At 47.0% G+C, this 20,512-nt stretch overlaps 1 protein-coding gene across 3 annotated transcripts in view; it reads left to right on the top strand.

Moving 5' to 3' along the window:
* Window positions 1-378: 378 nt before the first annotated feature.
* LOC143961005 (adhesion G protein-coupled receptor E3-like) overlaps window positions 379-20,512 on the top strand; it is a 121,841-nt gene continuing 101,707 nt past the window's right edge. For all 3 annotated transcript variants that reach the window (XM_077470108.1, XM_077470107.1, XM_077470106.1), the window contains exons 1-2: window positions 379-457; window positions 4,552-4,587. In XM_077470108.1, coding sequence (XP_077326234.1) covers window positions 427-457; window positions 4,552-4,587 — 67 coding nt within the window. In that variant the 5' untranslated portion in view covers window positions 379-426. The remainder of the gene's footprint in view (window positions 458-4,551; window positions 4,588-20,512) is intronic.

Below are 20,512 nucleotides of genomic sequence, written 5' to 3'. Positions count from 1 at the left end.
TTAGAGGCAGCCCTCCACTTGACTTGTGGATATGTATCTGACCTTTATGCTCTGTATAAATTAAACACCACTGCTCCACTCAAAAGCTAAAGAAAAAAAAATGTTGGCTTTACATGCAGTTTTATTTTCTTCTTGAATATTTTTTTTTATTAATTGAAACCTATAATAAATGTATTCATCTAACTATACAAGTTTTTTTTTTAGCTCTGTCTTTCAGATCCTAATCCTATTTATAAAAAAATGTCATAAGGTTGTAAAGGAAAAATAAACTGATCACCCTGCAAGAATTTTTATTTCCTTATTTTGAAATTGTAAGTAAGGAACTATGATGTAATTAGTGCGTGGTCATCCTTTTAGGTGCAGAGATAACTTCTCTATTTGACATCTTCAGTTCAGTGCTTACCGGTATCTGTATATCATAACACAATGACTAGCTCAAGAGGACAACTGCTATGGGGTGAGTGCCTGGACAATGGTCTGTGTGTACATTGCTATGGTGGATCGGGGGCTAAGTGTGCATTGCTAGGGTGGGTTAGGGACTAAAGCCCCATACACACTTCATCACATTTTCTGCTGATTTTTTCCTTCAGATTTACCAAAACCATATAATATGAGGTCAAACCTTAGGAGTTTCAATGTGTATGCAATCAGGCAGGCCCTTCTACTACATGGTTTTGGTAAATCTGAAGACAAGTCAGCAGAAAATCTGATAGTGTGTATGGAGCTTAAGTGTGCATTGCTATGGTGGACAGGGGGCTGAGTGTGCATTGCTGGGGTGGGCTAGGGACTAAGTGTGCATTGCTATGATGGACAGGGGGCTGAGTGTGCATGGCTATGATGGACTGAGGGCTAAGTGTGCATTGCTATAGTGGGCTAGAGACTAAGTGTGCATTGCTATGATGGACAGGCAGCTGAGTGTGCATTGCTATGATGGACTGAGGGCTAAGTGTGCATTGCTATGGTGGGTTAGAGACTAAGTGTGCATTGCTAGGGTGGGCTAGGGACTCAGCATGCATTGCTATGATGGACAGGGGGCTGAGTGTGCATGGCTATGATGGACTGAGGGCTAAGTGTGCATTGCTATAGTGGGCTAGAGACTAAGTGTGCATTGCTATGATGGACAGGCGGCTGAGTGTGTATGGCTATGATGGACTGAGGGCTAAGTGTGCATTGCTATGGTGGGCTAGAGATTAAGTGTGCATTGCTAGGGTGGGCTAGGGACTAAGCGTGCATTGCTATGATGGACAGGCGGCTGAGTGTGCATTGCTATGGTGGACTGGGGGCTAAGTGTGCATTGCCATGGTGGGCTAGGGACTAAGTGTGTATCAGGGTTGCCATACTCCCGCAGCATTTTATAATGACAAAACATAGAAAATTTACTGACGAAGCACATTTTTTACTGGCGACTTGAGAAATTACAGAACTCCTATTGAAAAGATATTTGAACAGTATAAACATGATATGGTAACACTGACAATAACTATAACAAAGTAATTTGCTTAAGTAGCACTTAAAAAGTCAACACAGCATGAAATTATTAGCCCCTGATATTTACTGGCAGTTGTAAAAAAATCACTGATTTTTACAAACGCTCAGTAAATTTACTGGCGGTTGGCAACCCTGGTGTGCATTGCTATGGTGGGCTAGGGACTAAATGTGGATTGATATGGTGGACAGGGGGCTGAGTGTGCATTACTATGGTAGACTGGGGGCTAAGTGTGCATTGCTATGGTTGGCTAGGGACTAAGTGTGCATTGATATGGTGGACAGGGGGCCGAGTGTGCATTGCTATGGTCAGGCATGTACTGGCCATTGGGACTACAGGGAGTTTCCCGGTGGGCTGATGGCTCAGTGGGCCACTCAGGTGTAGTCTTGGAGCCGCTCCTCTCTGACAGTGAGTGATCGTGATGTCACCCCTGTTAGCCCTTGCACACACGGTCGGACATTCCGACAAGCAAATCCGTCGGATTTTGTCCGAAACTGTTGCATACGCGCGGTCGGACAAAGTTGTCGGAAAATCCGATCGTTCAGAACGTGGTGACGTTATTTGGTTACGATGGGACTACGTTCAGGCTAGTAGCCAATAGCTTTGGTGTAGGAATTTGATCTGAGCAATGCGTGGCACTTTGTCCGATCGGAATTCTCTACACATGAATGGACAAGGTCCGATCGGATCATGTTGTCGGGGGAAAATTTTATACCCAAGCTGGAAAACTTGGTCCGTTGGATATTCCGACGGAAACAGTCCGATGGAGCCCACACACACGGTGGGATTATCCGACAACGCGGTCCGATCGGACGTTTTTTCTGTCGGAATGTCCGACCGTGTGTACAAGGGCTTAGGAGGAGCAGCTGCCGTCACTTGCTGGAGAGAGCATTAGGCTTTCTGCTCCCTTTAGCCTGCAGGGGGAGATAGATAGATAGCCGGCAGACGTTCCATCCTCTCTCCCCTTATCACTTATCACACGACTGGGGAGAGGAACGAGAAGCTGCCTTCAAAACTTCGAGTACACGTGGGAGGGGGAGGAGAGGAAGGACACTCTGATGTAAGGGGGAAGTGCTGATGGAGACACTCAAAATTAAAGTGGGCCGGTCATGATGAAATCCAGGGCCAAATTTTTGTCCCAGTCCAGGTCTGGCTATGGTAGACTGGGGGCTAAGTGTGCATTGCTATGGTGGGCTAGGGACTAAGTGTGCATTGCTAGGTTGGGCTAGGAACTAAGTGTGCATTGCTATGGTGGAAAAGGGACTAAGTGTGCATTTCTATCATGGATAGGGGTTGCATGTGCATTGCTAAGGTGGACAGGGGGCTTTATATGCATGGTTATGGTGGACAGGGGATGCGTAAGCATTGCCAAGGAGGACAGAGGGCTGTGTATACCCTGCTATAATGGAGAGAGGGATGATGTACATTGCCAAGGTGGACAGAAAGTTGTGTGTGCATTGTAATAATGGACAGGAACTTTGTTAAATTTGATCCTTAAATGTCTCTACCAACCACCCCCCCCCCCCCCAAGTTGCAGCCACCAACCTCAGGGCTGTCTTAAATATTGATTGGACCCTGGAATTTTCTTGGGCTCCCCCTCCAACATACAAAAATAGCAGCTAGACTTAAAATCAGGCAGTAATTGCAATTGGTTGCCAGCGGTTACAACATATCATTACTACTTATTGACTGGTTGCTAGAGGTTACAGCACACATTGCCGCTCACTGATTAGTTGCTAGAGGTTACAGAAAATGATTTCTGCTTGTTAATTGGTTGCTAGAGATTACTGTACAGTATTACTGCTCACAGATTGGTTGCTAGAGGTTACAGCACATTATCTCCTCACTGCAGGGGGGAATGATCTATATGAATGCTGCCTTTATTTACATATCAATACCACCGGCCGCAGCTATTTACTTATATATGCCGCCGCTATTTACATATGAATGCCGGTTATTTACATGTAAACACAGGGTGAGATGTTGGGACACAGCACAGGACTAAAATTTCAAAGGACAAGAGAATTCAAACTGGGATAGTTGGCAAGTATGAGGCTGCTGCTTTGGGCCCCACAACAATGATAGGGCCCAGGGCAGCTGCCCCTTTTGCTCTACCTTAAAGATGGCCCTGATCAACTAAATACTTACCCTGAGCTCTTCTCCTAAGTTCCTTGCCAAGAGCCACCCAGCCTTTTCAGAAAAAAAGGCTCTATGACATAGATCCATACTCATGGTGGCCCCCAGCCATTCAAAGCAGTAAAGCTTTAGCCATAGTAATTGGTGGGCTTAGTGACACATGTGCACAGTAAGAGCTGGTCAAGGCTGGAGCATCTTTCTACAATAACTGCATAGTCACACACAAAAAAACAGGAAGTATTTTGGTAGGTGGCTGCCCCTCAGGGGGGAACATTTAAAAGACAACATCTCTGGATTCTTTACTAATGAATTCTAAGGTGTAACCAAATTCCTTCTGCAGTCATACTAATGAGGAATGGGTTTTAATTGAGTGCTAAAGCAGTCTAGATGGAATTAATAAGTAAGAGGCATGTTTAGTGACCACGAAACATTTAGGTTACTTTCACACTAGGGCAGTGATGGCAAACCTTGGCACCCCAGATGTTTTGGAACTACATTTCCCATGATGCTCATGCACTCTGCAATGTAGCAGAGCATCATGGGAAATGTAGTTCCAAAACATCTGGGGTGCCAAGGTTCGCCATCACTGCACTAGGGCGTTGGGGGCGTCGGCGTTAAATCTATTTTTAGCTGTGTTTTATTGTAGTTTTTGCAGAGGTTTTCGGGTCACTAGAGGTAAGCTTTTAACTCCCACTAGCGGCCAAAAAAGGGAAACCCTAAAAGTGCCCAGCTTAAAACCTCTGCAAAAACGACGATATAGCGCTGGTAAAAATAGTGGCGCATTACCACCGATGATGGATGCCTCAGTGTAAGAGTAGCCTTAAAGTAAAAGAGAGATCTGCATGACACCAATAGGGCAATGTACATGGGGCGGTGTAACCCTGGACACAGAATGCACAACAAGAAACTTATTTTTTTTTTTTCCTCAGGTGCCTGTATTGCAATACAATTGTTTGGTGTAATTGGTAAGTTCCTGGGAAAATGAATCTCTTTATTGTGTGTTATTGATTTTGTATTGATAATGCCGCGTACACACGACCAGTTTATCCACCAGAATAAACTTTTGACGTTTTTTCCGATGGAGTTGCGAAGGAGTTCAGCTGAAACGGACTTGTCTATACACGATCACACCAAAGTCTGATTGTTTAGAACGCGGTGACGTACAACACGTATGATGGGATTAGAAAAATAAGTTCAATAGCCAGTAGCCAATAGCTGCCCTTGCGTTGTTTTTGGTCCGTTGGAACAGCATACAGACGAATGGTTTTCCCGATAGGAATTGATTTAGTTGGAAAGATTTAAAACATGTTCTATTTCTAGGTCGAATTTTCGAAAAAAAAAAAAAAAGAGTCAGCTGAAGCCCACACACGATCAGAATATCCGATAAAATTATTCCATCTGACTTTTTCTGCCGGAAAGTCCGACCATGTGTACACGGCATAAGGGTTCACAACTGAGTATAGTATCACATATAGTATCGGCACAGTGGTGTAGTGGTTAGCACTCTCACCTAGCAGTAAGTAGGGGTCGCTGGTTCAAATCCCAACCACGACACTACCTGCCTGGAGTTTGCATGTTCTCCCTGTGCCTGCATGGGTTTCCTCCCACACTCCAAAGACATGCAGGTAGGTTAATTGGCTTCTGTCCAAAATTGACCTTAGTATATGAATGGGGACCTTGGATCCTGGGCTCTTTGAGGGTAGGGATTGATGTGAGTGTGCAATGTACAGGGATAGGGACAATTGTAGACACTCAGGTTGAACTGGATGGACTAGTGTCTTTATTCAACCTTACTAACTATGTAACTATGTAACTATATAAAGCTGGAAGCTCTTAGCTTGAAAACGAACATGAGTTTCTTTTGAGCTTCAAGTGTTTTTGGCCCCAAAAAACTTCATTAAGGCTGCTTTCACACTGGGGCGAGAGCAGCGTCGGCGGTAAAGCGCCGCTATTTTTAGCGGCGCTTTACCGTCGTTTTAGCGGCGGTGTGCGGGCGCTAGCGGGGTGGTTTTAACCCCCGCTAGCGGCCGAAAAGGGGTTAAACCCGCCCGCAAAGCGCCGCTGCAGCGGCGCTTTGCCGGCGGTATTGCCGCGGTGTCCCATTGATTTCAATGGGTAGCAGCGGTATAGGAGCGGTGAATACACCGCTCCTTCACCGCTGCAAAGATGCGGCTGGCAGGACTTTTTTCACCGTCCTGCCAGCGCATCGCTCCAGTGTGAAAGCCCTCCGGCTTTCACACTGGAGTTAAAGGGGCCGGTTTTTTTCAGGCGTTACACAGGCGCTATTTATAGCGCTGTAACGCCTGAATACCGCCCCAGTGTGAAAGCAGCCTTAGAGCCTCTGAAAATTGCCTGAACATGCAAAGAAAATAAAATGTGTGAAAACAAATATAACAAGCATTTTTATCCCTAGTATTCAGCCTTTCATTGGCTACAAATAATTAAAAAGAAACGCTCAAGCTTCAAATGCCCGCAAAAAAATACCCGTGTAAACACTCAAAAAAAAAAAACCAAAAAACATGCAAAGCAACCGAAGACACACAACTCAAGTGCAAATTCAGCCTTTAACCACCCCTTTTATTTGTTTTCTTGGTAGCCCCAGGGTCCTCTTGGATAAAGGATTTCTGTAATTAGTCCTTTTAAAAGGGGCTTCAATATGTACAAAAAGTTTTAACAACTCTTGCAAAGAGAGCTTTGATGAAACATTTAAAGTACAAGCTTAATAGTGATCTAGCTTGTACTCTACATAGTCTAAAATAGTGGTGGTCTTACAGAGATCCTGTCGCCAGACCCTTCACTTCAACAAAAATCTTTCCATAAGATTATATGTGCGTTCACCATGTTTTATGCAAGCTATTTACCTGTACAAGTCTTCCTTGCATATACATCCAAAAGCCCTGAGACTGCTGCTGGGTGGCACCATCTTGGCTCTGATGCCAGTGACCACAGTAGACTGAAGTAGCAGTTCAGTATTCACCTTCACTCCTTCACAGTGAATAGAAACTCCCAAAAAAGGAAAACACTATGACACGACAGGAGGGGGGGGGGACTGTGGCTGTGGCTAGGAAATGTAATGTAGCGGCCATAACCCTTGGCAGGGCTGCCTTAACTTTTTGGGCTTACCGGTTACTTCCGCTTGGCTTGTTCTTCCACATCTAGGGGTTCCCAGGGTTGATACCCAACAACTTTGGACACTGCCACCAATAAAGTCCTTTTGAAAGGTTTTTATTTGCAGGGGTAACATCCAACAAACACAGTCTCGTATAGGAACAGAGGGCAAGGGTAAAGAACTCAGGCACCTTGAACTGCTAGTATAACAAAGTCTCTATTACCACCCAGAGAGTAGCCACTCGCAACTGGGCGGTTCAAGGCTTAACAAATCTCTAGCCAGAGATTATGGCAATCAGCACGTTAATTCAGAACTTGAGAAATCTCTGACCTTGAACAAGTTGTAACTGAAAGTGAACAGGAACCTTTTTTCTCAGTACCTGGAACGTTCTCTGTCTCCCTGACAGTACTGGAAAAAGCGTGGATTCGTCTATGTCCTTCACAAGTCAGTAACCAGGCACTTCTCAGGATGCCAGCTTGTTGGCCCTCCTCCGAAGAGTCCTCCCCCGGTCACTTACACGAGCTGCGGTGTCCCTCCAAACCGAGAGCACATCCGGACGCCTTGAATCCTCCCTCAGTTACTGCGCCTCGGACCAGCTGGTTACGAGACTCGGGAACAGACGGATCCCTACCCCAGACCAGGCGGGTCTATTGGGGCTAACCAACTGAAGCATGTTGCGGAGCATCAAACGCTCCGTGACCGGGACCCCTCGCGGGGCTACCCCAGTCCAGAAAACAGGAACAGACTGCTAGGGCCTTACGAACGAACAACCCAAACACGTGACTTCAACATCTTAAGTACCCTTCCCCAGACTCCTCTGTGGGGCCTGGCGCAACCACTGATTGGCTCCAAGGAAGCTGATACCCAAAACGCCCAACCAGGCCTGGTTCTGGCCTATCATGTGCCCCTCACCGTACACGTGACCAAGCAGAACTCCAACACAGCCCAGCCAAACTGATGTTAACCTACATATTTATCCCTCAGAACCCCACTACTGTTCTGAGGCAAAAAACTAAATTTACACATGAATGATACTTTGTCCAAAGTGTCCCCACTACAGTAATCTTTCTGATATACTGTACAGTAGTCCCACTTTTTAGCATGTTCAAAGGCACATTGCCAGTGATTAAAAAATAATTTATGGAAATGAAAAACACCTCATGTTTTGGTTCCATCCATATATATTTTTTAAGTTGGTGACAGTCTTTTTAAACTTTCAGAATGGGTGCTCTTGTATCAAAAATTGCACCAGAAAATCTCATTTTGGAACTAAGATGCATACAATGTCATGTCTGATGAAACCTAACATATTCTGAAAGCTTGCCTATTGAGATCAGATCAAATCAGTATAATTCCAAATTTTCTTTTTTTCATTGGTGGCTAGCACAGTATACTGCTTAGCTGGTAAAAGGCAAGAGTAGAACTTGAATTTGTGTTCCTGTCTGCGCTTCTACACATCATTTATAGCAGATTTGGGGGGTGCTGGTAGGCGGTGGAAGCCAATAGAAAATAATTTTAATGTTAAAAGCAGATTTTCAGGTATGGGTGTATTTTTGCATATTTTTATTGGTCCAACTTGGGCCAATGTAAGTATATATGTGCCATATATGGGTGATCACTAAAGTAGCAGTGCCATAGCTTACTAAATAGATTTACAGCTTCCAGGGGGATTGGCCAGGTATGACATATGCAGCTTACACTGGTCCAAAATGGATCATTATACCTGTAAAAAAAATCCATACCTGGAAGCCATCTTTAAATAGGATCTTCAGCCGCCACCGACAAACCCCCCCCTCCTCTCCGCTTACCAGGTGGTCCGGGTGGCACATTTCTGGTACTCATCCGCCCAGAGGAACCAACATTGTCCACTGAGATCCTCTCGGTCCTGCGCCACCATGGTTTTGTGTCACCTAATCGGGAGGTGCCCTGGGTCTTTCTAGTTCAGCCTCCTAATGATACGGCGCCCCCCACCCCCTTTTCTGAATGAATTGATATGCCTCCTGGAATATGTGATGTGCATATTGCAGGAGGCAATGGGAGGACCTTGCACAGAATTTACCTAGACAAGTGACATGCAAAGGGAGGATGGGGCCAGAGTGGATTGATTACAAAAAAAACAAAAAAAAGACACCCCTATTCTGGCAGTGGTGAGGAGTAGGGGGTGGGGTGGAGAGGTGGAAAGTCTCCCCTGAGGGTGCAGATCTGCTTTTATTCAATTTTCTTTTTTATGGCCTTATCACTTTTATTCACTTTATTATCTTTAGCTCTACATAAGGCTTTTCACTTTCAAATGTTTTGGCCCTCTCGTTTCCATATTCTAACGAAATGGAATTTTGGCCCTATGTTTTGCACCCTATTACATACCCTATATTTGAATCCTAATGCCAATAACATCATGCAAAGTCATACATTGAAAATAATCCACACACAGACAGGCACTAGGCAGGGAAGACCCCTGTTTCCACTGTTATTTGTTGTTGTGATAGAGATGTTGGTAATAGCAATTCAAATTAATCCTGATAATCACGTCATTCAGAGTGCCTAAAGAAGCAAGAGTGCTTTTTTTTGCAGATGATATGCTGATGTTGCCTATCAAAACTCTGGCCAACTTAAAGTGTTACTAAACCCATGACCCGTGTAGCCTAAAGGTTCCTTTGTAACCCCAACTTAATTAGTCCCCCACCCCTTTTTACCTTCCCGTTACCTTTCAACCCATTAACAGATGAGACCACACTTTCTCTTTGGAGTAAAATGGCCACAACAGCCTTTATTAACAACTTATCAACACTCCAACAAAATATATATATATCTATATATAAATAATCAATAAATATATATATATACAACATTAACACAACAACCATAACCTGCCCATCCTGGTGATCTCTGACGGTGACCCATCTCCTTCCCCAACTTTTCGTCCACCACCCCCGGGTGCTCCAAAGCCGACTTCAAATTCCCCGCCTCCGGCGGAACCACCGCCAAAGAACAAGGAATCCTGAACCCGTCCCGAAATCCCAATGCCAACAGATTCGCCGCCGCCCTATCCGGATACTTACGTAGAAAAGGAAGCATCCTTTCCACCTTCACCGGCGTCATCCCTCTTGTGCGCAACGTCTCCAGCCCGTTTTCCTCGCTTGAAACACTTGGACAGCATGTGGGCCCCCCCACACCCGGAGCACTCGTGTTTAAACTTGCACCCACTCCCAAACTTGCAGGCACCCTCATTGTACTGCCAGCAGACCCCCCATTTCTTTCCGGCCGGCAGTCCTGAGGACGACGCACTCCCGGCCCCCCCCTGAAGAAACTGGGGCGGGGCCCGCGCCGAAGACATAAGCCTCATCCAGAGGCTGATGTCCTTGTGATCCCAACGCAATTCCGCCTGGACTGCCTTCCGCTGGCGGAATTGCTCGTCATACCGCAGCCATGCAACTCCCCCATACACCCTATGCGCTTCCCCGATGGCATCCATATAGCAGAAGAGGGCCGAGCATTGCTCGGGGTGAGTCTCGCCAATCACGCTAGCCAAGATGGCGAATGCCTGGAGCCAGTTCGGAAAAGTCAGCGGAATCAACCGATACCGCCGCTTCTCCTCATCATCCTTCTTAGAGCTATCCGGCTTCACCCTGTCCAGGTTAAACTTCTCCAAGGGGAGCAGCGAGAAGATTTCGACATACTCACCGTTCGCTATCATCGCGCGAACCTCCGGTTTCAAGTGCGCTCCAAGCGGCCCCTCAAAGCACACGTAAACCTCGCACCGGGCTGCATCCACGATCCTGGCCACGTCGGTCCGCACGGCCGCCTCCTTGGCGACCGCCTCCCCCACCTGTTGTGTGGGCGAGCCCACTCCCGCCTGAACCACGACAGGGGCCAGGGAGGGCGTCCCCCCACCGCCTGCCGATCACCCTTCTCAGGGGTCCCCACCCCCGGCGCCGACCACGGCGCCGCTGGCCCCGCTGAGGGCCGTCCCCCATCAAATTTAGCCACCAACACCCGCAGACCCTCCAAAAGCTTGTGAACCTGAGCCGCGGCTCCGTCCCCGGCAGGGGCAGTCCCCACCGACGACTCGACCGCAGCCACCGACCCCTCCCCCGCGGCCGGAACCACCGACACCCCTGTGCCTACCCGCACCACCCCCAGCAAATCCTGCAAAGCATGAGACACATTCAAAGGAACAATGGACTTACCAGGCTGACCAGGGGCACGCCCCCCAGCCGGTCTGCTGCTCTCCCGCGCAGGCGCAGTCTGCTCCTCCTCCTCCGAAAGTTCGCCCTCAGACCGATCCGAACGATCCTCCGCCAATGGTGCACGAAGCCCCCCGAGCGACGGGACTCCCGAGGCCGTCTCCTCCGCTTCCAATGGTGCACGAAGCCCCCCGAGCGACGGGACTCCCGAGGCCGTCTCCTCTGCTTCCGATGGGGCCCGCCCCCGGCAGACTGAACTCCGCGACTCAGACCGGCGTGACAGACCAGACCTGAGTGCATCTCGTGAAGGTCCCGCCTCCGCTGCTGCAGTCGACCGACCATCCGGTAAGCTCCGCCCCCGCGCCGGGCGAGCGGAACTCGCGATCCTGCTGGCGGTCCCCCGGGATCCATGGCCCCCTCCCGCCAGTCCACCGGACGACCCTCCTGTGTTGCTGGGGCCCGCCAAGTCCTCCCCCCGTCCCCCAGTCTCTACCCCCCCGCGGGGAAGCGGCGCCAAGTCGGCCCGTGGCCCCGCCCCCCGTGATGAGCTGGCGGCGTCCCAACCGCCCAGAGCCCACCGCCTCGCATAGCACCCGTTTGGCAGGGGGGACCGCTCCATCATCCCCAGGGCTCCGAACCCCACGATGCGGCCGCGAGGCAGGCCCAGGCGAGTAACGCGCCGGAGGCCGAGACCTCCGCGCGCGATGTGTCCGCTCACCCTGCCGCCGATCACTCCCCGACTCCACCGCCAGCGATGCCACCTGGTCCCGCAGCCACTCCGGACCCATCACCGCCGCCGCCCGCTTCAAGCCCGCCAAGATTTCGGCCACGTCCGCCATTGTGAGAGGAGCAGTGGTAAAAGCTGCCTCCTCTTCCAGATTCTCTCCACGGACTGAATTTTTACTCCGCCCACACCCTTTATAAGGCTCCTCCCCTTCCTCCACAAAGTTAACTGATGTCCAGCCACCTGACTTCCTCTCTGCCTTGCACGAAATATTAACCCTCAATGTCCCTTAGTCACACTGTCATGCCTGGCCCTCCATTATCACTTGCAGTGTCATTCCGTGCCTTTCTCAACAGTAAAATCTGTCTGTATATGCAGAATAGCATGCTTGTTATACTCACTGTGGAACTTAAGGGGTTAATCCTCTGTATTGTGTAAAACGGCTGTTTTATCCTGTATGCACAGATCCTCTCCTCCTGCAGGGTCTCCAGATAAGACACAGTCAGAGTAGTAAAGCTGCAGTTTGGTCTCTATAGCTGGAGAGAATATTTCCTTGTTGAGCTGAGCTTTTACAGGTCACATGGTATTGACTTCACACATGTGGGCATGTATACAGATCTTAAATGACATCACAGTTCCTCCCTCCTCCTCCATGCTGTCAGGTCACCTTGAGGCGAGGTGACAGGTGCACACCGTAGGGATCAGGAGTGCACCGCAAGGTTGTGGACCCTACGGCTGACTGCTGCAGAAGGGGGACAGATCCTACTGGGGTTAGAGCGTAAGATTCCCTGGGGCGCGGAGTCTAAGAGCCAGCAGGTGTTCACCAGCGCCTCTAGTGGTGAGGATGGACTTGGCTGCAACTGGCTCCAGGTCACGACCCCCAGGGTCCCCCAGCTCACACCCACAGTAGGCAACAGGAGGATAGGGATGGTCAGGGACAAAGCCAAGGTCGGGGCCACAAGCAGACAAGAATAGTCTGGGACACGCCAAAAGGTCAGGATCACAGGCAAACAGGGATAGTCAAAGACACGCCAAAACACAGAAAACAGTAGCAGAGCACACGGCAGGAAACAGGAAGCTAACACACAAAGGTTGATCAGCAGGGCTGGCCTGAAGTGCACAGGTTAATAAAGAGCTCTCTGATAGGAACTAGGGTGGAGCCATGCCAGAGGATGGATTATAAAAGCAGTCAGGTGAGGGTCAGCTGGTCTCTAGAAATGAACACATGGAGACAGTCAAGCAGACGAACTCTATTGCATAACCATGACACATGCCCAGTAACTAAAAAATAATACAGTGGGTGGGATGTCACATCTTGATTCATGGATGATCCACCTTCCATAACAACATGAGGACACGGTTGTAGTGGAAATCTCCTCCTACCCGAACACTCAGCACTTGGGTGGACCTTGCAGTTTATCACAAGACCGCGGTATACAGATCAGCCAAAAAGGTGTATAGTGGCAGTATTATAGTATAGAAAGAAGATTCATAAGCTCTGGGTACTGTGGAAGGAGTGGGAGAAGGGGGGGAAGGGGGGGGGTTTGAACTATTTTCATATTACTGGGTTTAGTAACACTTTAAGGTTGAATGTACCAAGTTGATTGGTCGATCAACTTGGGTACAACCAGCTTGCCGGATTATACTTGTGATTATCACTAGCCGCTGCTATAGCTGCTAGCAATAAAAAGCCGCTCCCCCCCAGCTTGGAGAAGACAATGTTTTGGCAAGAAGGTTTCCCTGTCAGCACTGTCTGCGTTGATGGGAGAATCGTGCAAATTTTGTTCCTGCAACCCAGGGAAGAAATTTGCACCATCTACAGCCTGCCTTAGCTGCTAAAATGTCTATTGAAAAGACATGGAAACTCCAGTGGTAAATAAAGCTACAACTAAAAATAAAATCTCTTGGATAATGCTTCATGAGAAATTGACTAGTATCTTCTGGGATTATATTTGATTTAGGAAAATCTGGAACCCCTATATAAGATACAGTAGATACAATCCCCTATACAAATAAGGTTGCCACCTGTCCAGGATTCTCCCGGACAGTTTGGGTTTGGAATCATGCGTCTGGGTTTCAGACTGCCTGAAACCCAGACACATTATTTAGACTGGACTATGGCTTCACAGCAGGGTTGCTGTTGAGTGTGTTACACACTTTAACACTGCCCAAAGCCAACACTAACAACCACCACCCCAAGCATACACACAGACAGGAGAGGAGGGCGGGCGCAATCTGCGCCTCTTCCCCCCACCCCTACCCTTTTTGAAGTCCAGCAGCCTCAGATACATCTGGATGAGAGCTGCTGACTGCCAAGGGGTGAGCGAGCTCACCATCCATCCCTGTCTGTGACTGAAGTCTCCCCCCTTCTCTCTCATGCCTCTGAGTAAGTACACTAAGGCAAATCGGGGTTCTCAGAGCACCCCTTACATCAGATTTCCCCTTTATACTAGAGGTCACAGTGTTTCCCCTTACATCAGAGTCTTCTCCGTACATCAGAGTTCCCCCATTAATCCGGGTTCCCAGAGTATCCCTTATGGTAGAGTTCTCCCTTACATCAAAGTCTGCAGAGTCATCTCTTGCAGTGAAGGGGAACTCTGCAAGTTCAGATGTAAAAGGGGAACTCTGTGGACTCTGATGTAAAGGGGGACTCTTATTCTTAACTTTATATGATTAGAAATGTTATTTAATAGAAATATATATTTATAGTTTATACTAAAGTGTTCGGGTTTGACATGAAGAAAAGTTGGCAACCCTTTAACCACTTCAGCCCCGGACCCATTTTTTTCCCTCAGTTTAGGCCGATACGTATTCTTCTACATATTTTTGGTAAAAAAAAATCGCAATAAGCGATTATTGATTGGTTTGCACAAAAGTTATAGCGCTTACAAAATAGGGGATAGTTTTATGGCATTTTTATTAATAATTTTTACTAGTAATGGCGGCGATCAGCAATTTTTATTGTGACTGCGACATTATGGCGGACACATCGGACATTTTTGACACATTTTTGGGACCATTGACATTTATACAGCAATCACTGCTATATAAATGCAGTGATTCCTGTGTAAATGACACTGGCAGTGAAGGGGTTAACCAGTGGGTGGCAGTGTAGGGGTTAAGTGTTCCTAGGGGATGTGTTACTAACTGTGGGGGGCTGGGCTTTAATTTAGTGAACACTGATCTCTGCTCCAATCACATGGAGCAGAGATCAGCGTCACTAGTTGCTAGGCAGAACAGGGAAATGCTGTTTACAACGGCATTTCCTCGTTCAGCCGCCCCGTGAGACGATCGCGGGTATGCCCGCGGCAATCGAATCCGCGACCGGACTCACAGGGGTCCCGACCAGCACACAAGCGTGCCGCCAGCAGTGCGCTCGCTATGGCAGGGCGGCATTAAACATTGGACGTACCTGTACACCAATATGCCTGCCCGTGCCATTCTGCCGACGTACATCGGCGTGCGCTTGTCGGGAACCGGATATACAAACTCCTAAGGTTGAGATGCCGAATTTGAAGGAACAACCTTTTACAGCCTACTATTTTCTTTCTTTTCTTTTGCTTTTGTTCTTAAGCACCTCTTTCTTTTTCACCCCAATCTCTTTTTCTTTTTTCCCTCTCTGTATTATTTACATGCTACTTTACATTATTCAAGGATCAATGTCTAGTCTTTATGGATTTTGGTTTGCTATTCTCTGCTGTAGTAAGTTCATAAGCTGTTGGTGGTACCTGCCCAATGCCTTAAATTAATATTATACAGGTTTTATATAGCGCCAACAGTTTGCGCAGCGCTTTACAACATGAGGGCAGACATTAGTTACATTACAATTTGGTACAAGAGGAACCAGAGGACCCTGCTCGTTAGAGCTTACAATCTAAAAAGGAAGGGTCAATTGATACAAAAGGTAATAGCTGTGGGGGGGATGAGCTGATGGAGGAAGTAAAACAGTGTTAATTAGAAGCAGGATAGGCTTCTTTGAAGAGAAGGGTTTTCAGGGATCGACCTAAAGATGGATAGATTAGGGGACAGTCGGACAGATTGGGATAGGGAGTTCCAAAGGATGGGAGAAGCTCTGGAGAAATCCTGGAGACGAGCATGGGAGGAGATGACAAGGGAGCTAGAGAGCAGGAGGTCTTGGGAGGACTGAAGAGAGCGGCTTGGTTGGTATTTTGGGACTAGGTTAGTGATGTAAATTATTGTTATTACTTTGAATTTTATTCGTTGGGTGAGTGGAAGCCAGTGGAGGGATTGGCAGAGAGGGGTGGAGGACACTGAATGGCTGGTAAGGTGGATGAGTCTGGCAGCGGCATTCATTATGGACTGAAGGGGGGATAGTCTATGTAAAGGTAATCCAATGAGGAGGGAGTTGCAGTAGTCTAGGCGAGAGATGACCAGGGAATGAATTAGAAGCTTGGTGGTGTCATTAGTTAAAAATGGACATATTCTGTAAATGTTGCGGCGGCTAAGGTGGCATGATTTGGACAGGGATTGTATGTGGGCCTGAAATTACAGTTCGGAGTCTAAGGTTACCCCTAGCACCCTGGCATGTGGGGACGGACTGATAGATGTGCCATTGATCTTGACAGAGAAGGCAGGGGAAGGGGCAAGTGGGGGAGGAAATATTAAGAGCTTGGTTTTAGATAGATTACGTTTGAGGAAGTGGTGTGACATCCAGGCTGATATGTCTGTTAGTAGACCAGTGATGCGTGAAGAGATTGATGGGGTGAGCTGAGGGGCAGAGAGATGGATTTGGGTGTCATCAGCATATAAATGGTAGTGAAAGCCATGGGAGGCTATCAGCTGACCCCTGGAGGACGTTCAGATTGACAATAGTAGAGGTCCAAGGACAGAACCTTTGGGGACCCCAACAGAAAGGGGAGTTGGAGAAGAGGAAGTGGAGTTGTAAGTGACACTGAAGGTGTGATGAGATAGGTAAGATTCAAACCAACGGAGAGTGTAGCCATGGAGACCAAGCAAATTAAGGTTTTTGAGGAGGAGGGGGTGGTCGACTGTATCAAAGGCAGCAGAAAGGTCCAAGAGTAAGAGTATGAAATAATGACTGTTAGTTTTGGCTGTTAGTAAGTCGTTTGTGAGTTTTAGGAGGGCAGTTTCTGTGGAGTGCTGTGGGCGAAATCCAGACTGAAGGAGATTAAGAAGGTTATTCTCAATGAGGTGGTCACCCAGTCAGTTGTAGACTAAACGTTCAAGGAGTTTGGAGGCAAAAGGGAGTAAAGAGATGGGTCTTAAGTTGTTAAGATTGGTGGGGTCTGAGGCCTTTTTTGGTATGGGAGTGACTAGTGCATGTTTTAGAGGGTTGGGGAAGATGCCAGTAGAGAGTGAGAGGTTGAAGATATGAGTTAAGGAGTGTAGGATTGAGTCAGATGGTGACCGTAGTATTTGAGAAGGAACAGGGTCCAGGGGGCAGGAGGTTAGGTGGACATTAGAAAAAAGTTTAGTGACTTCCTCTATAGTAACTGGGTTAAAAGAGGGAAGTATTGATTGTGCAGGAGGACAAGGAGTGTAAAGCCCCGTACACACGAGAGGACTTATGTCCGACAGACTTCCAAAGGAGTTCCGCCGGAGTTCCGCCGGAGTTCCGCCGGAGTTCTGACAGACTTTTCGGCCGAACGGACTTGGCCACACACGATCACACTAAACTCCGACGGATTCAAACGTGATGACGTACGACCCGACTCGAATAAGGAAGTTCATAGCCAGTAGCCAATAGCTGCCCTAGCGTCGGTTTTAGTCCGTCGGAGTAGCATACACACGAGCGGATTTTTCGAAGGGGACCGGGTCCGGCGGAGTTCCGTCGGGAAAATTTGAAGCATGCTTCATTTCTAAAGTCCGTCAGACTTTTGCGAAGCTAAAGTCCGTTGCAGCCCACACACGATCGGATAGTCTGACGGACTCGGTCTGACGGACTTTGGATGTTGAAAAGTCCGCTCGTGTGTACGGGGCTTAAGGTGAGGGAAGATGTCTGTAGAGCAGAGATCTCGAGACAAATTGTCTCAATCTTATTTTTGAAGTGATTAGCAATCTCCTGGGCAGTGAGTAAGTTAGTGGGTGGGGGTAATGGAGGACGAAGTACAGTGGTAAAGGTAGAAAAGAGTTGAGGAGACTGCGTGAGAGGGTGTTAATGAGAGTGATAAAGTAGGTCTGTTTGGCAGCGTGCAGGCAGGAATGGTACTTTTGGAGGGCAGATTTATATTGGGTGAAATCTTGCTGTGACTTAGTTTTATGCCACAGACGCTCAAGAGCACGGCTACGTTTTTTGAGGCTTCTGGTATTGTTCTGCAGAAGTCTGTTGTGTATTTTTGCTTTGTGCTGAAGTGCTGAGTGGAAGTGCAATACTTAATCCAATATGAATACTTTATCTAAGATGATAGTTGTCAATGCAATCCCAGCCTGTGCAAACTCCTGCCTGTGCATCCCCTACGTAAGGCTTGAATTTATACTGAATTTGGTGGGGGTATTGCCAATTAACCACTTCACGCCCGCACTATAGTCAAAAGACGGCTACAGCGTGGATGTTAACTGCCGGGAGGGTGTCCCTGGATGTCCTCCTGTTTACTTCCCCTCTGTGCGCCATGTAAACATATGAGATCATGTAAACATATGAGATCATCTCTCATCGCCAGCTCTCCCTCCTCACACAGAGACAGCATGTGAGGAGGGAGAGATGAACCGCTAAGAGAGATGCCCCCACTGCCACCTGTCAGTGACATCTGCCCCCAGTGCCACCTGTCCCCAGTGCCATCTGTCCCCAGTGCCACCTGTCATCAGTGCCATCTGTCCCCAGTGCCAGCTGTCGTCAGTGCCATCTGTCCCCAGTGTCACATATAAGTGCCATCTGTCATCAGTGCCATGTATAAGTGCCATCTGTCATCAGTGCCACATAGTGCCATCTGTCATCAGTGCCACATGTCATCAGTGCCACATAGTGCCATCTGTCATCAGTGCCATATCAGTGTCACGTGTCATCAGTGCCACAAATTAGTGCCATCTGTCATCAGTGCCATGAATCAGTGCCATCTGTCATCAGTGCCACCTGTCAGTGTCACGTGCCATCTGTTATCAGTTTTTACGTGTCATCAATGCCAGGTATCAGTGCCATCTGTCATCAGTGTCACGTGTAATCAGTGCCACGTATTTGTGCCATCTGTCATCAGTGCCACATATTAGTGCCATGTGTCATCAGTGCCACGTATTAGTGCCACGCGTCATCAGTGCCACGTATAAGTACCATCTGTCATCAGTGTCACAATATTAGTGCCATCTGTCATCAGTGCCACCTATTAGTGGCATCTGTCTTCAGTGCCACGTATCAGTGCCATCTGTCATCAGTGCCACTTCGGTGTCACGTGTCATTGTCCTGGTACTCCAGGGCCTTCAAAAGTGTAATAGGTAGTCAACAAGTTAGATGTGTCATTTATGCTCCTAGAACACGTGACAGGGCTCCCTGCATGTTGGGCCTCTCTAAGTGGCCAGGCTGTGGAAAAGTCCCACACGTGGTATCATAATACTCAGGAGGAGTAGCAGAATTTATTTTGGGGCATTATTTGTGGTATACACATGCCAAGTGAGAGAAATAACCTATTACAATGACAATTTTGTGGAAAAAATAAAAAATAAAAAATCTTCATTTTGCAAAGAATTGTGGGAAAAAATGACAACATCAAAAAGCTCACCATTCCTCTTACTAAATACCTTGGAATGTCTACTTTCAAAAAAGGGGTCATTTGGGGGGTATTTGTACTTTTATTGGCTTGGTCGCAAGAAATGAGATCGGCCAACAGTACATCAGATGTGATAAATTTTGTATGATTTGCACCACAGCTTGTAGAATCTCTAACTTTCACAAAAACCAAATAATATCCACTAATTTGGGTTATTTGTACCAAAGATATGTAGCAGTATAAATTGTGGCCAAAATTTATGAAGAAAAAATAATAATTTGCAAAATTTTATCACAGAAACAAAGAAAAATGTGTTTTTTTTTTTTTTTTTTTTTTCGGTCTTTTTTCATTTATTGCACAAAAAATAAAAAGCCCAGAGGTGATCAAATACCACCAAAAGAAAGCTGTATTTGTGGGAAAAAAAGGCCACAACATTAATTTGGGTACAGTGTTGCATGACTGAGTAATTGTCATTCAAAGTGTGAGAGAACCGAAAGCTGAAAATTGGTCTGGGCAGGAGGGGGGTTTAAGTGCCCAGTTTTCAAGTGGTTAATTAGTCAGGATTGCATAGGAGGAACACATGGCTAACAGAATGAACTTCTCACACCAAGGCTCACTACAAGACACAGCAAGAGAGCAGAAAGGTCAGAGCCGTAAAGATAGGAACAGCTCATAATTTAGGTATAGACAATAAGAAAGTAAAATAAACAGCACTGTGATATGGAAAGAGGTAAAGAAATTGAAGGCAGTATAGATCACCAAAAGCACATACAAAGAATTAACCAGCAGATCCCAGTTTCAATTAAAGGTGGAAATTGTGGTTAAATGAAGGATAGCCTGACAAAAAGGACATACTTTTTCTGCAAATGTAAGCTGTATAGCGTTTATATCTCTGTATGGCTGTTATACAATTGTTTTTTTCTAGTTAGTCTTCTCTTTGACAATCATTGCTTGATATGCTGGATATAGTCCAACCCTGATTGTTAATCCTGACATATACCGTACCTTTATTTTATTTTAAAATTTCAATTAAAAATATTAATAGAGAAAAATAAAAGAGGGAGCTACCAAAATTGCATTTTTACATGCAGAACAAATCTCAGCTTTGAAGGATCAGACTATTCATGTATGATATTTTAGTTTTTGGTGGATTGTAGACAGCTATATCACCTAACATTTTCTTGTGTCACGGGG

This window comes from Lithobates pipiens, unplaced genomic scaffold (assembly GCF_037356315.1).
Source record: "Lithobates pipiens isolate NorthernLeopardFrog02 unplaced genomic scaffold, aLitPip1_a1.2 Scaffold_8, whole genome shotgun sequence".
NCBI lineage: Eukaryota > Metazoa > Chordata > Amphibia > Anura > Ranidae > Lithobates > Lithobates pipiens.
Note: the sequence above shows the minus strand (reverse complement) of the source record. Positions and strands in the feature narration are given on the sequence as shown.